Source organism: Festucalex cinctus, chromosome 19, assembly GCF_051991245.1.
Source record: "Festucalex cinctus isolate MCC-2025b chromosome 19, RoL_Fcin_1.0, whole genome shotgun sequence".
Taxonomy (NCBI): domain Eukaryota; kingdom Metazoa; phylum Chordata; class Actinopteri; order Syngnathiformes; family Syngnathidae; genus Festucalex; species Festucalex cinctus.
In genome coordinates, this window is record NC_135429.1 from 3757371 (window position 1) to 3771476 (window position 14106).

The 14106-nt window shown below is 41.0% G+C and overlaps 2 protein-coding genes across 5 annotated transcripts; one reads left to right on the plus strand and one right to left on the minus strand.

Moving 5' to 3' along the window:
• Positions 1–425: 425 nt before the first annotated feature.
• Positions 426–5519, minus strand: crtap (cartilage associated protein). 3 transcript variants are annotated; one of them, XM_077506442.1, is made up of 9 exons: positions 3918–4351; positions 3510–3554; positions 3236–3252; positions 2656–2805; positions 2415–2586; positions 1896–2024; positions 1677–1822; positions 1525–1608; positions 427–694 (listed from the first exon to the last, which is right to left on the minus strand). In XM_077506442.1, exons 1-9 carry the CDS (start codon positions 4207–4209, stop codon positions 641–643), a joined length of 1089 nt encoding a protein of 362 aa, XP_077362568.1. In that variant the 5' UTR covers positions 4210–4351; the 3' UTR covers positions 427–640. The 3 variants fall into 3 exon arrangements, with proteins under 3 accessions (XP_077362566.1, XP_077362568.1, XP_077362567.1); XM_077506440.1 differs by lacking the exon at positions 3236–3252 and having other exon boundaries at positions 426–694; positions 3918–5519; XM_077506441.1 differs by lacking the exons at positions 3236–3252; positions 3510–3554 and having other exon boundaries at positions 429–694; positions 3918–5514.
• fkbp9 (FKBP prolyl isomerase 9) lies at positions 4948–14010 on the plus strand. 2 transcript variants are annotated; one of them, XM_077506438.1, is made up of 9 exons: positions 4948–5532; positions 6433–6578; positions 6726–6915; positions 7121–7266; positions 7344–7533; positions 8581–8916; positions 9677–9822; positions 10268–10431; positions 10500–14010. In XM_077506438.1, the coding sequence occupies exons 1-9, from the start codon at positions 5330–5332 to the stop codon at positions 10677–10679; spliced, it is 1701 nt and encodes a 566-aa protein (XP_077362564.1). In that variant the 5' UTR covers positions 4948–5329; the 3' UTR covers positions 10680–14010. The 2 variants fall into 2 exon arrangements, with proteins under 2 accessions (XP_077362564.1, XP_077362565.1); XM_077506439.1 differs by lacking the exon at positions 4948–5532 and adding an exon at positions 5568–5589.
• The last annotated feature ends 96 nt before the right edge of the window (positions 14011–14106 follow it).

Genomic DNA, 14106 nt, shown 5'->3' on the forward strand with positions numbered 1-14106 from the left:
GCCCATGCCCCAGCGCTCTAAAAAAATTCAGACCAATTTGTTAAATATTGATTTAAGTGATCTTGCTTACTAACAAAATGCTTACTTTTCTTAAGTGGAGGTAAAAAAAAATACGATTTGCCTTTCATCAAATAGAGACGTGACCAAGAACTGTTTCAAGTCTGCACCCTTTGCTGTTTTTCAAAGCATCAAAAAGAGAGAGAAACGACAACAAACGCTCACACACATAGGAGGGAATTTTCCGCTGTGGACATTTTAACGCGCGCGTGCGACAAACTGCACAGAGACTCGATGTTCAAACATGATTCAACACGTGTGTGTCTGCTCTGACTTCACCCCCCTCACGTCGTTCCTTCTTTATGATTATGAAGCTTTAAACTCGCCCTCGTTATGCGCATCCGTCACTTTCGGGTGGGTGGGGTCATTGAAGACGTTGGGTGTTTTGGCAACGTCTTTTATTGTAAAACAATTCACAGCAGGCACATTAATTCATGTAACAGCGAGTACAAGTATTTCATCCCTCCCCTCCACCACCGTGAAATCAAACGAGGATGAAAAATGTTCTTTTGTAACAACAAAGTTCAATAAATAAATGCTGGCTTGCGTTGTGTGTGTGTGTGTGTGTTTTTGTTTGTTTTGTTCAGGGTTTGCGTTGATAATCCAGAAACTCATCTATAAATTCCACCACCTCACCCTGTGGATAACAAACAAAGACACAGCCAATTAAGATAAAATTCAAGATATATACTAATAGATAGAGGAAAATGATATTCATATCGAGCATATGTGCAGTCCTCATAATGCATTAATAATATTAATTTGAAAAATCATAATTAAAACCCTAAAATGGAAGTTTAGGTGCTCGAATAATACAATAACAATAATAAAGGCAAGAAATAAAACTGTTATTTTCTTATTACACCCTATAATAAAATTTTTTTGCTGGTTATTTGTTTTAATTAATTACTTTTTTTTATTTATATTTCATTATTATTAAAATATTCATCAGTATTTTAAAAATGCTGAGACCATTATTATTTATTACTGCGCTATATGATATAAACCATAGTTGAGTATTTCAATTATTTCTCCTATTATTAAAAAAAAATATTTGCGGATTGTGTTTCAATTAATTTTTTTTAAAGATTTATTATTTAGAAAACGATTATTTCTTAAGACACTAGATAAATAATAGCTGCTTATTAGATTTGATTAAATATCTTCCATTTATTTTAGCTTTTAGTGCTTGGAAAGTGACAACTGCCTTAAAATAATATTCAGGATTTTTTTTTGTTAATTTTTTCAAATGGTAAACAAATAAGTTCACACAATGTATTAGTAAAAGTGTGCTTTTATGAATAGTTTGTAAATTTTTGTACATGTTTTGGAGAAATGTCCCCCCCCCAACTTTGTATTTGAAATATTACCTGAGCGGTGCTTTGCTACAACCTGGTGGACTTTTGTGATATTACAAACCCTCAAGTATTTAAAAAAAAAAAAAAAAAAAAAAAAATTGTCACCGACCTCATCATCACTAGCCAGATGCTTTCTGGAGAATTCCAACATCTCCATCTGCATGGTGGTCTGGTTGTAATAGCGCACCGCCTCCTACACAACACACGTCATGTCATAAATGTCGCAATTTTTGTTGTGGTGATCGTGAGTGTGAGACAGACCGCTCTGGGTAGGAAGTCTTCGTCGGTGAGCTCCCACTTGTCCTTGTGGAACTTATAGTAAGCCAAATTGTTTTTCATCACCTCGTCGGTGGGGTCGAAGATCAGGTAGCTGGTGGCGCACGGCACCGCGTTCTTCAGATCCTTCACTGCGGGCGCAAAATGGACGCCAATGTCTTGGACCCGACGTTCAACCTTAGCAAGACAACGTTAGCAACTCACGCTTGTAGTAGGCAAATTGCAAGTAGTGGTACATGGTGGCCACAAACTTGTCCACCACGAAGCCCCCCACCACGGGGGTCAGGTCGCCTTCACACTGCACTTTTCTCTCGAGAACTTCCGTGTAGTGATCTGGAGACAAAAAAAAACAAAAACAAAAAAACAGAACACATCAACGCAAGTATTGGGACACCTGACATTCTCAATCCACAGATGGAGTGTGCAACTTGCACTAACTACATCAACCGTTTATGTCCTCTTTTGGTCAGAGCTGCATACACCATCCCAAAGGTTCCGGGATTCTCAAAGGACTAACCTGACTCCGGGCAGGGTCTTAAATTATCCTGGAACTAATGTTTCTCTCAAAATCTCAACAGATTTGTGTTCCAGGATCTTTTAGTTCACCAAAACCTTCAGACCCCAATTTTTTTTAATGCACCATTGTTTCTTTATGGGCCACCTACAGAAGATGACAGCGTAAGAAAACCAAAGATAACACACTGACTTCTACAATGAACTGACCAGCTATGTTAGGGTAAAAATCCTTGAAGTCCTTGATGTCCCTGGGACCCTCGGAGGCGGCCAGGCACTCGTCGTAGACCTTAAAGAAGTCCCGCAGCGCCAGCTCCATGTCGGACACGGACGTGCGAAAGTTGTCGCCGTTGTACGCCCGCACGGCGCGAACAAACAGCATCTAAAACAACAACAACAACAAAAGTTTGTTAGCGATGCCAAGGAAAAGCTGATGGTGAAGTTACGATACCTCGTAGGATTTGGTCTCCAGGTCTTTGAGGTGCTCTTCGGCCCCCGGCAGGCTCTTGTAGTAGGCCATGTTCTTCTGCATCATCTCGTCGTTGGGGTGCTTGAGCAGGTAGGTGTGAGCGGCCGACACGGCCTTGGCCAGCCTGTCACTCTGATTGAAAACAAACAGGAACACGCGTTGGATATTTGAGTTTGAAGCAGATATATTGGGGAGGGACTCAAGGTTAGAAAAAGAAACAAAAAAATAGGACCCCAGCCTGACAAAGGTTTCACAATCCACATATCAACACCAAATTGGGTGGACATATTAATGGATGGTGAAAACGTCTGACATAAGATGCATGGAAAAGTGTCAAGAAAATGATGGCATACCAATTAGCGTATGGGTGCCACACCCACTTGCTAATTGGCATGCTAGTTAATTAACATATTCAGCATGTTTTTGGCATGAGGGAGAAAGTTGCCCTGAATGTCACAAAGAAACGCCAGAGCCCATATTCAAACCCTGAAACTCAGAATTGTTCACTAGAGAAATAAAAGTAATTAAATATTTTTTCAAAGAAAATAGTGTATGTACTTGCCATCTTTGTGGAATTTTCTATAAAAATAAAATTAAAAAAAACATGGAATGAGCACTTCAAATTACTCTAAAATACACCACAATAAATAGTCACAAAAAAAATAAATAAAAAAAATCACTGCTCACATATATGACCCATTCTGCTACCCACAATGCTTTTCTCACCATTCATATTCCATCTGTTGTGCTAGTTAAGTCAAGTTTTCAGGGCAAATGTCAGGGAATGAAACATGATGCTAATTTTGACCCACTGACATCTCGGAAAATTGGCCTACCTGAAAATTGGTGCATATTTTGAACTGAAACTTGTCGGCCAGGCCCTGAGTACACAACGAAACAAAAGAATCGAGAAGAATGTTGGGAAATAATTAAGTTTACTCTAATTAAAGTTGTTTCGTGACCAGATTTCTTAATCCGATATCACACAAAAACATTCCTAAACCAAACATATTTTTTCCAACACAAGAAAATCAATTCCTCTGGAACGCTTCATCTGATTTTCATAATTCTTTCTGCATTGTACTAAAGTCAAAGTGACCTTTCCTAACACACTTTGACAGATGTCATTTTTTCATCGTGTCACGTTGCTACTTGTACTCGTTCTAGAACAAAAACATAACAGTGGTATTGAGTAATATGAGACAATCATAATAATCTGATTGCACGGCCTCATTTGGTCCCACCTTGAAGTAAGCATACTGCAAGTACCGGTAGGGCTCCCTCCTCTCGAATTCGTCCAGGGTCTCCCGGCTGGGCATAGACTGCCTGAAGGCTGGCAGCCCCTGCTTGCATCGCTTCAGGCACTGGGCCCTCTGGAGCACGTTGCCGAAGGCTCGCAGTTCGGGGAACTCTGCGAACTTGCTCTCGTCTTCTCGTCTCACCGAGCTGCAGTTGAGGTTGCAGAAGGCCTCGCTGTCCCGCAGCAGCCGGTAGAGGCGCAGGGACACCTCCAGGTACTCCACCGTGTCCGCCCATTTCTCGGCCGTGTACTGGTCCAGCGCGTACTTGTAGGCCGACTCCAGCGGCATGAGTTCGCTCCGGGGGAAGCTCCGAAAGCTGTACTTCTCGTACTGGGAACGGACCGAAGCCATGCCGAAGACGAGCACCAGAAGCCACAGCGTGGAGGGTGCCATGTTGTTTATTTGGGAGGGTCGACAAGACTCGATACAAGGAGCCGGACCGAGGTTCTGAGGAGGAGTCGAGACTCCCGAGCTGCGCCTCCCAAATCACAACTTTTTACTTTTTTATTATTAGATGAGAACACACTTAACTGCCTAACACAACAACAGACTATTATTACTCGAGTTTTGTTTAGTTTTGGAGACGGTTTCTGTTTAAAAAGGGGCGGACATGTTGGTTCTCTGTGCCTAATTATTAGAACCCCGGTGAGATTTGACTACACGTTTGCCCCGCCCAACTGCCACGTAGGACATTCCTCCACGCTCATTCCCGTCCCAAAAGTTCCAAAAACACGCCTAAAACTTACTTTGTACCGCGTTTAAACCACTCTAACATGCTGTTTTCGGCCTTCAAATCATTACAATGTGGTTAAGCTTACCTAATAGCGACGTAAACCCGGAAGTGGGGTGCTACGTACGTACGTACGCGAGTACGTGGAGACCCCTACCACGTTGACACTTTGCCGAGGATCCACTGCGCATGTGCGTTACGTGGTACCCCGAAAAAAAGATGTCCCATTCAAGCCTTGGGATGTGTCAAGTTGGCGAAGACAAATCGAGGCTAAACACGGAAGTAGCCAATATAAAAACATTAAACACCAGCTTCAGCGTTGCGTTTTGTTCGTCTGTGGCTCCCGATACAACCCTTTTACGTCAGTCTATGAATTTTAATAAGTTTCATTCATCACAAAGCTGTTAAAATTGGTAATGGAGCTTTAAATTTTGGACGATAAACCGGATGTTGTGATTGTGACTAGTAACTTGACTGCGGGTCCTTAAGCAAGACCGGGAAGGCAGAACTTTGGTCCAACTCGCCGTAGACTGCAAGGAAACCACCCGGGAAAGGAAGGGAGGAACGGAGCACAGCATAAAGACGTTTCACCATCTCCTCAAAGTCGATCCACACGGACACCAAAATGCAGCGCTGCGTTCACGGGTTCGGGTGTCTGGCGGTTTTTGTGGCGCTGGCCGCGTGCAGCGCGCCCCTGGTTCCGTTAGACGACATTGTAATCGAGAAGACTTTCGTGCCCGAGAAGTGCGCGCGCGCCGTCAAAGTCGGTGACTACGTCCGGTACCATTACAACGGCATGTTCCCGGACGGAAAGAAGTTCGACTCCAGGTGAGCTTCGCACGCATGCGCAGTTGGCACAACGTGAGAACTTCTGCAGGCTTGTGGGTTGGTACCGAGAGCCACGCAGGCACCGTGTCTCAGCTGAGGAGGGGGCACGCATGCTCAAATAGAACACAGGACCCAAATAACACTTGAAAGTTGAATTAATCCAGAATATGGACAATCATACTTTAAGAGCACTTTGTAAGCGGTCTGAATGTGGACATTTTGCCCTGTCCTGTGTTGCCTGAGGTCCATTCATCCCGGAAGAGGACTGAGACAAAATTGCCTGCCTCTTCGATTTAACTTGCTATGACAAATTGAATACCCTCTGTGGTCTCAATTAGGCTTGCTTAATGTGATGACAAAGTGGTTTAGTGTCACTCCATTCTGATTTGAAGTGGACGGTGGGCCAGAAAGAAAAATGACTCCTCCTTCGGTTCCATGTGGTCTCAATTTGGCTTGCTTAAAGCGAACACAAAGTGGTTCATGTTCACGCAGATTTTTCTATTGAGTGTCAAGACCTGACGTGGATCACAAAGAGAACCAGATTATCTTTCAAATGAGTTTACAATGGGAACACTAAAATTAATCTAACCAATTGTCTGTTTTTCACTTTGGATCGTACGGTGTACATATTCTAGCAATGTAAATAACTGTCGGACCGCTCTGACAACAACTAAATAAAGATATGATTTCAAATAAGTTTGTGTAATGTGAATACAGTGTGAACACAGGGTTCAGGTTCACATTTCCTCGTACTGTCATATTACTAACCGTGAGGCCCCATCAGACCTGAAGTAGACTACAAATAGAACTGGATCCTCTTTCAAACGTACTTGCAGTGTGAAAGCTCAAATGAATTCAGTTCTGGATCAGTTCTAAACCAAATGTCTTTTTGTGTTGCAGTTACGACCGCGGCAGCACCTACAACGTGTTTGTGGGCAAAGGGCAGCTGATCCAGGGCATGGACAAAGCTCTGGTGGGGATGTGCGTCAACGAGAGGCGGCTGGTCAAAATCCCGCCGCAACTCGCATATGGCAAGAAAGGATACGGTGCGTTCAATATGTGGCAGAGAGAGATTTGCTTTCAATTTATGGTTTCTTCTTGAAGGGTTTAAAATGATTGTTTCAAGCGAGGATTAGCATTTCAAACAAGTGTAAAGGTTTTAAATCCGGATTTCACGTCGGTGTGTGTTTCAGGCGACCTCATCCCGGCGGACGCCATCCTCCATTTTGACGTGCTGCTGCTGGACGTGTGGAACCCCGATGACGGCGTGCAGATCAACACCTACTACACCCCCGCCATCTGCTCCCGCAAGGTGGAGGTGTCCGACTACGTGCGCTACCACTATAACGGCACGCTGCTGGACGGGACACTTTTTGATTCCAGGTACATGAAATATAAATGACATAAAAATGACAGATTTGAGTCAAACCAGGATATCTTCTCCTACAACAGTGCAAAATTAGACTCAATTTCAAAATGCATTATATTTTGCTATATATCATCACAGCAAGTTTGTTGAATGAAATTGGTCGTTCCCCCTTTGTAACTTTTTGTTGACAAAACTATACAACCTCCCCCGTGCCGCCAGCCATACCCGCATGCGGACATACGACACCTACGTGGGCATCGGCTGGCTGATTGCTGGCATGGATCAGGGCCTGCTGGGGATGTGCGTGGGCGAGAGGCGGGTCGTCACCATGCCACCTTCGCTCGGATACGGCGAGAACGGAGACGGTGAGTGCAGCGACAAACAATTCCCCCCCCCCCCCCCCCCCCCCGCTGAAACTATCGTCCAAAATGCTGTCCTCCAGGGAGCGACATCCCGGGTCAGGCGTCCCTGGTGTTCGACGTGGTCCTGCTGGATCTGCACAACCCCAGCGACGGCATCACCGTTACCAACAAGCAGGTGCCCGAGCCGTGCCCCCGCAAGTTGGTGGAGGGAGACTTTGTGCGGTACCACTACAATGGAAGCCTCCTTGACGGCACCTTCTTCGACTCCAGGTGAGGAAAGTTAGTAGGGATGCACTTCCCCCGACAGCCTCAAGATGGCAGCATTTCTCCATACAGTGAAAGCAAGCTATACGTTGCACTTAAGCACAAAAGTGAGGAATTTGGCCAGGGAAGTGGTACACTGTTCCCTCATTTATCGCGGGTTCATCTTTCGCGGTCTCGCTGTTTTTCGTGGATTTTCTTACAGTGTGCTTTTTTTTTCTTTTTTTTTTTACAGTGTGCGTTTTGTTTTTTTGTTTTTTGGTCTTTGCGCGGCTCTATCTCTTGAACCCATCTGCAGATTCGTCTAAACAAGACCTTTCCAACGGTGCATGACCCGTGGCTCTACGACATTGCATTCCAGAGATAGAAAATATATACTGTGCTGTATAACAAGTAAATAAATTAAAATTTATATACTTTTAATGAGAAAATAATGACTGCAAATGAAAAACAACATATATGCTGAATGAAAAAGCATTCATAATAAATTAAAAATTATACCAAAACGAACAAAAACATAATAAATGAAAAAATATAAACTAGTAAAAAAACAAAACAAAAAACAAACGTACTTTTAATGGAAAAAAATGAATGTAAATGAGAAGAGAACATATATGATGAATGAAAAAGCATTTATAATAAAGTCAAAATCATAAAAAAAAGGAAAAAACATATATAATAAAGGAAAAATCTATATAATTAACGGAATTTTTTTTTTTAAATTAAATTAACGCAGATTTCCATTATGGCGGCTAGTTTTTGGAACGTAACACTCACGATAAATGAGCGAACACTGTATTTTCCATTTGAAATTTGACTTTATTGCCTTTTAAAACACAATTTTTTCCTCACAAAAATTAAATGAAAATGAAATTCATTCGGGGAAGATGCTGTGTTACCTTTTAAGTGAGCACACAATTAAGTCTAACACAAATGTAACCCAAAATTTTTTTTTTACTATTATAACTATTAATATTTATCAAAAGAATTTACTGTAGATGTGTAAATACTTTCAGTCATTGTTAGATATTTTAATTAATATTTTTTCCCCTACAGCTACTCTCGTAACCGCACGTACGACACCTACGTAGGTCGCGGCTACGTGATCGCCGGCATGGACGAGGGCCTGATCGGTGTTTGCATGGGCGAGCGGCGCACCATCACCATCCCGCCGCACCTGGCTTACGGCGAGGAAGGCACCGGCTCCAAGATCCCCGGCTCGGCTGTGCTGGTTTTTGACGTGCACATCATCGACTTCCACAACCCGTCAGATAGAGCCGCCATGACGGTCACGAGAAAGCCGGACACTTGTGACAAGCTGACCAAGAAGGGCGATTTTGTCAAGTATCACTACAACGCCACGCTCATGGACGGAAGCCCTCTTGACTCCACGTGAGTGACTGCGCGAGAGAGAGGGTGCACCATTTTTATTTTAATGAAAGGATATGGAATGATACTACTGGCAGGCGGTGCAATTAATCAAAATTCAATTACCATTTCAATTATTACACTCCACAATGACAACATTGGCATAATTGTAAACATAAAAGATTATTAATACTAATTTTGAGTTGTTTTAATGTATATATTTGCACTTTTTTTTATTTTTTTTTTAAAGTAATTAATTTAAGAAATATTGTTTGGTCCAAAAGAAACTTGCATAATTATAGTTTTGTCTTAATATTTTTTACATTTAAACATTTTTTTTTTATTTTTTTTTTACCAAAAAAACAAATGATCGTTCTATTCTTGATTTTATTTATTATCAAATTAATATTGTCTTCATAATCGAGCAGCCCTAACTACTGGTGAAAGATGTGGAATGACGTTTACTGATAATGAATGATATGGAATGACGTGGAATTATGTTGGTGGAAAACATAACAATTTTTGCTATTTGGGAATGTTGAATATTATTGCCAGGTTTTACTTTTTCCTAAAGTTCTGCTATGTCAGCCCCAAGTAGCCCAGGCTACATTATGGCATCATGTTAACTCAATTGTCACTACACAGTAGTTATTTTTACATACGATTCAAACCATAAAACAAACTCTACACTTCCCAAGCCTCCCCAAGATGAATTTTTGATTGCCAATTGTGTAACGGTGGTTTTGTATGAACCGATCATGTGTTTCTCTGCCTGTGATTGAAGGTACAACTATGGAAAAACATACAACGTCGTACTGGGTGCCAACCAGGTGGTCCCCGGGATGGAGGAGGGGCTGCTGGGAATGTGCGTGGGCGAGCAGAGGCACCTCGTAGTCCCTCCGCACCTCGGCTACGGAGAAGAAGGAGTTAGTGAGTTACAAACACTTTAGTTCACATTGTTGCTGCATTTTCGCTGATAATGATGATCAGTTGTATGTATAGAAGTGGGCGTGGAAAGTGGGACTGTCCCAAAATGAATGTGGGGGGTTGATATTTAACGTTAAATTGTGTGAGTACTGTAAATAATATTGAGTCAGACGATATACATACCCCGGAAGGCGTGAATTTTTGAAGCAAGTTGAAATTTGAACGGTGTAAATCGGAAGTATTATGTGGGAGTTGTTTGACGGCAAATAAGTGAGCAAATCCGAATAACACATGTAAGTGAGCAATTCTGAATTACATTGTTCAGCATTCCCACAATGAGTTGTTAATTAGCATACATGTCATTACTTGTCGATTATTCACCACCTTAACTGAAAGATCCTGATTCTACAGAGGCTAAAGCTAAGCTAAAGTGTCAACTTTTGTCTAGTTGACGAGGTTCCAGGCAGTGCGGTTCTGGTGTTCGACATCGAGTTGATGGAAATGGAGGACGGACTCCCTGAAGGCTACATGTTCATCTGGAACGAGGAGGTGAGCGGGGACCTCTTCACCGAAATGGACAAGGACAAGAACGAGCAGGTGGAACCCGCCGAGGTACGTAAGCCCGTCGGCGGCCATTTTTGTTGTGAATCAGCCTTACTGATTGGTCTTTTGTCTCCCAGTTCAGCGAGTACATCCTGCGGCAGGTGAGCGAAGGCCGAGGTCGCCTGGCGCCCGGTTTCGACCCGCAGCGCATCATCGACAACATGTTCAACAACCAGGACCGCGACAGCGACGGCAAAATCACCGCCGCTGAATTCAAGCTCAAAGCCGACGAGGCTGCCTCGCATGATGAGCTATGATGGGACAAGGAGGTGAAGGGTTTTGGGGAAGGGTAGAGTTTGTTTGCTTTTGTTTTTTGTTTTTTTTAGAGACTGGCAGGATGCTCAAATGAGCCAAATGAGATTTTACATCAGGGTGAAGAAAGTTTTCTCTATCGGGGATCATTTTTAGACCTCCGAAGGCCATAATAAATTCATGAAAAGTATCTCCCTCCAACAAATAACTGTTGGTTTTAGATTTTGTTTATGTGTGTATAAAAAGTGCTCGAGTGTGTGTGTGACAAGTTAACCTCTTCTACTATTGTCTCTTTTCCACGATTATGGTACCAACTTGGCTCAGATATAACAGTTTTAGTTCCCAGAGCCTTAGGTGGAAATCACTGTACTGTCGCAGCCCTCCCACCTGAAGTTCCGGGATAATCTGAAGTACCCAGAACTCAAGCGTGACACGAGCATCACGACATAATGCTCAAATATTTTAGTTGGAAGTACTTTGCCGAGCTGGTACCATGCGGGGAAGAAAGCGATAACATCACTCCATTCATCTTTTTGGTTCGGGGAGCTGCCATGAAAGTCATTTTCTGTGTTTTTATTATAATTTAGTCGTTTTATTATTTGTGTGTGTGCCGTGTATGAATGACAAATTAGGATATTAGTTGATTGTTATAGGCAATGGAGTGTTACGTTCCGAGGGGCCCTTTTCTGCGCATAGAGTGGCCCCGCCCGGGCACATGTGGGCATGTCGGACCAAACATGCAGTAGGTGCAATGACGGATGACTTGTGTGTTTTGTTTTTTTGTGTGAGTTTTGTTAGTCTTTTTTTATATATATTTTCAAAACAAATTCAATGTCACTAGAATAAATAGAAACTATGATGTCAGAAGGTGCATTTTTTTTAAATGAAGTTGTAATATTACAATTTTGATAATTTACAGTAAAAACAAACAAAAAAAAAACATTGAGATGAACAAATAAGGTCAAATGTGTGATGTGTGTGCCAGGGCTCCCTCTACAGTTATGGAGTGCAAATTACTTTTATGTATGTGAGCAAGGAAATGCATAATAGTTATTATCCAAAAATCACAAGTAATTAAGGAAAGATAGAATGCTTATGGATGGTGAGGGTAAAATTGTTCTTAAATTGGAAATAACGTTATTCACTCAAATGTTAGAGGGGTCAAAATGAGTTCAATCCTAAATTCCGTTGTCCAGGGCTCACAAAACACAATAAATCCAAACCCAACTTAAAATCTAGTTTAGGACACTTTAATTAGTGTTACGTTAAAAGTCCACTTCAACCCGCTGGTCACAAGTGTGATGGACAAGAATAATTTAATTTACAGGGCTCGAAAAATGTTACTGGGTAATCTTTCCAAATATTTTCAGTATATACTTTTGGAATGCATTGCTTGAACGAAATGTATGCATTTGCACATGTTTTGAATAAATTATGACATGACATGTTTACTTCCTGGTTACACCTTGAAGAGAAGATGGCTTCCTCAACTTGTCCCAACATACACAAAACATACAACATTTTCACCTATGTATCCATATTTATTATTAGTATTATTGATTATTTAAAGGGCTATCAATGGCACCTGATTTTGACTTTTATAGGTCTGGGAGCAGCATCTTGGTTCCAGACCAACAAAATTAGTTATACAATTAATATTAGTTTAATGAGTCACAGGAATGCTAAATCCAAGAATATTTGAGTTTATAAAGTAAATATTCAAATCTGCAAAGGAAAACACGGACACTTTTTTTTTTTAGCAGCACAATTGTTTTGTTCTTTTTTTCTTAAATGCAATTAAAAAATGTACAAATGTTTCTTCATGTTTTGATTTCAAATATGATGTGCAGTGTTCCCAATGCATGAAAATAAAAACTATTGGACTACTACTTTAGGATTTTGACCTTTTTACACACAGTGCTATTATTTTGAACACAAATTAATTAATTAATTACAAATTAATGAACTAGACTCAATTCTTAGTTCGAGACCAATTGGTGTCTACATGATTGAAAGCCAAACCCTTACATGGCCTCTGGGTGCAGTTCCTTAAAGTCACCACCGGATGCCGCCAAACCTGTACAACCAAGCCGCCTACTCAGCATAGCCATGACATCCTGTATAAGGAAGTGGCCAAATACAAATTAAGTGTAAATAAATGGGATCCTGAACTAAGTGATAATACACATATACACAATTTATATTCGACAATTGTTAACCTGATTTATGGATCAATGATTACAGCACATTGAGGCCAACTATGAAGTTTTGCTGTCTTTTATTTTATTTTCTTTACAAGCGATGCTGTCTTTATCGCTGATAATATTGCTGTAACTGCACTGAGTGAAAAGGTTACCTGTATGTATTGTCCTCTCAACAATAACATGCACGATGTGGGACCAGAACTAGAAATAACCTGTTAAGTTTCCCTGAGAGAATTTGGGATTTAATGTCATGTATATACATGTTATTCATGCTTGCTTAATTATGGTTAGAACATTAATACATATATGATGTTATTGATTTTAATGTTCATGATTGTTGAGTAGAGCTCAAGACCTTTGACATATGATTATGAGCAGAACAGAAGTGTCAGAATGACAAAAACAGGAACTGGTTACGCTCTGTGGTGTGCGTAGCTTTCCTCTGTGTGTTTATTTAAAGTTTGTGCGCTTATGGCCCATCTGTGTGGAAAATTACTGAGAATAAGTCTCAACAAGTCTTTGCGCATTGATATGTGGAAGGACGACGCGGAAGGCCACTCACACTGAGGAAACCAGTGATACGACCCAAGGTTATAAAGTCTTCGCCAGCGAGGACCGAGGCTCTTTCTTCTTCACCCTTGCGATGTGGTCTGGACGGAGTGTGTTTCTGAAGACGGATTCGCGGCTGTTGGGGACTTAGGTTTTTTCACGAAGGATCTTTGACTTTTAGCCGTGAATGGAACTTTCTTCACAGATTGGGTAAAGTACAAAACTTTCATTAATAAGATGTTTAAGAGGAAGATATGAAAGATTAATCGCGTGTAGGGTGGGAGCCATTTAACCACTCCCATATCTTTAAATTATTTTTAGCCAAAAACATCTTATTCTGAATCAGGTCTTGAGCTTTTTTGAGAAATGATCAATCTTAGAAAGCTCTTATAAAAGGTTTAAATATTATGTTTGATTTCCCGTTTTCTATTTCAATTTATATTTTATTGATTTTATGTTTCACTTTATTTGTGATTTTCATGATTTACATTTGCGCCTCGCGTCTGGTGAGCGCTCATGAGAGATATTGAAAATTATATTTTATCTATACATTATTATTGCAAATAAAATTATTGAAAGACAATTTCTGAATTAATTACTTTATTTGTTCATTTCATTTTTGTTTTATTCCTTTTGGACATTTTATAAGTCCAAGTGAAGTGATTGAAAAACCAATTGT

Bases quoted from the DNA above. Each gene is read 5' to 3' on its own strand.
- crtap (XM_077506440.1), bottom strand. From the start codon at position 4,367: ATGGCACCCTCCACGCTGTGGCTTCTGGTGCTCGTCTTCGGCATGGCT. The intron at 3,555-3,917 runs GTGGGACCAAAT...TTGTGTACTCAG, and splicing joins TGCAGTATGCTTACTTCAAG to GGCCTGGCCGACAAGTTTCA. The intron at 2,587-2,655 runs GTATCGTAACTT...TTGTTGTTTTAG, and splicing joins TGGAGACCAAATCCTACGAG to ATGCTGTTTGTTCGCGCCGT.
- fkbp9 (XM_077506438.1), top strand. From the start codon at position 5,330: ATGCAGCGCTGCGTTCACGGGTTCGGGTGTCTGGCGGTTTTTGTGGCG. The intron at 6,579-6,725 runs GTGCGTTCAATA...TGTGTGTTTCAG, and splicing joins ATATGGCAAGAAAGGATACG to GCGACCTCATCCCGGCGGAC. The intron at 6,916-7,120 runs GTACATGAAATA...CCGTGCCGCCAG, and splicing joins GGGACACTTTTTGATTCCAG to CCATACCCGCATGCGGACAT.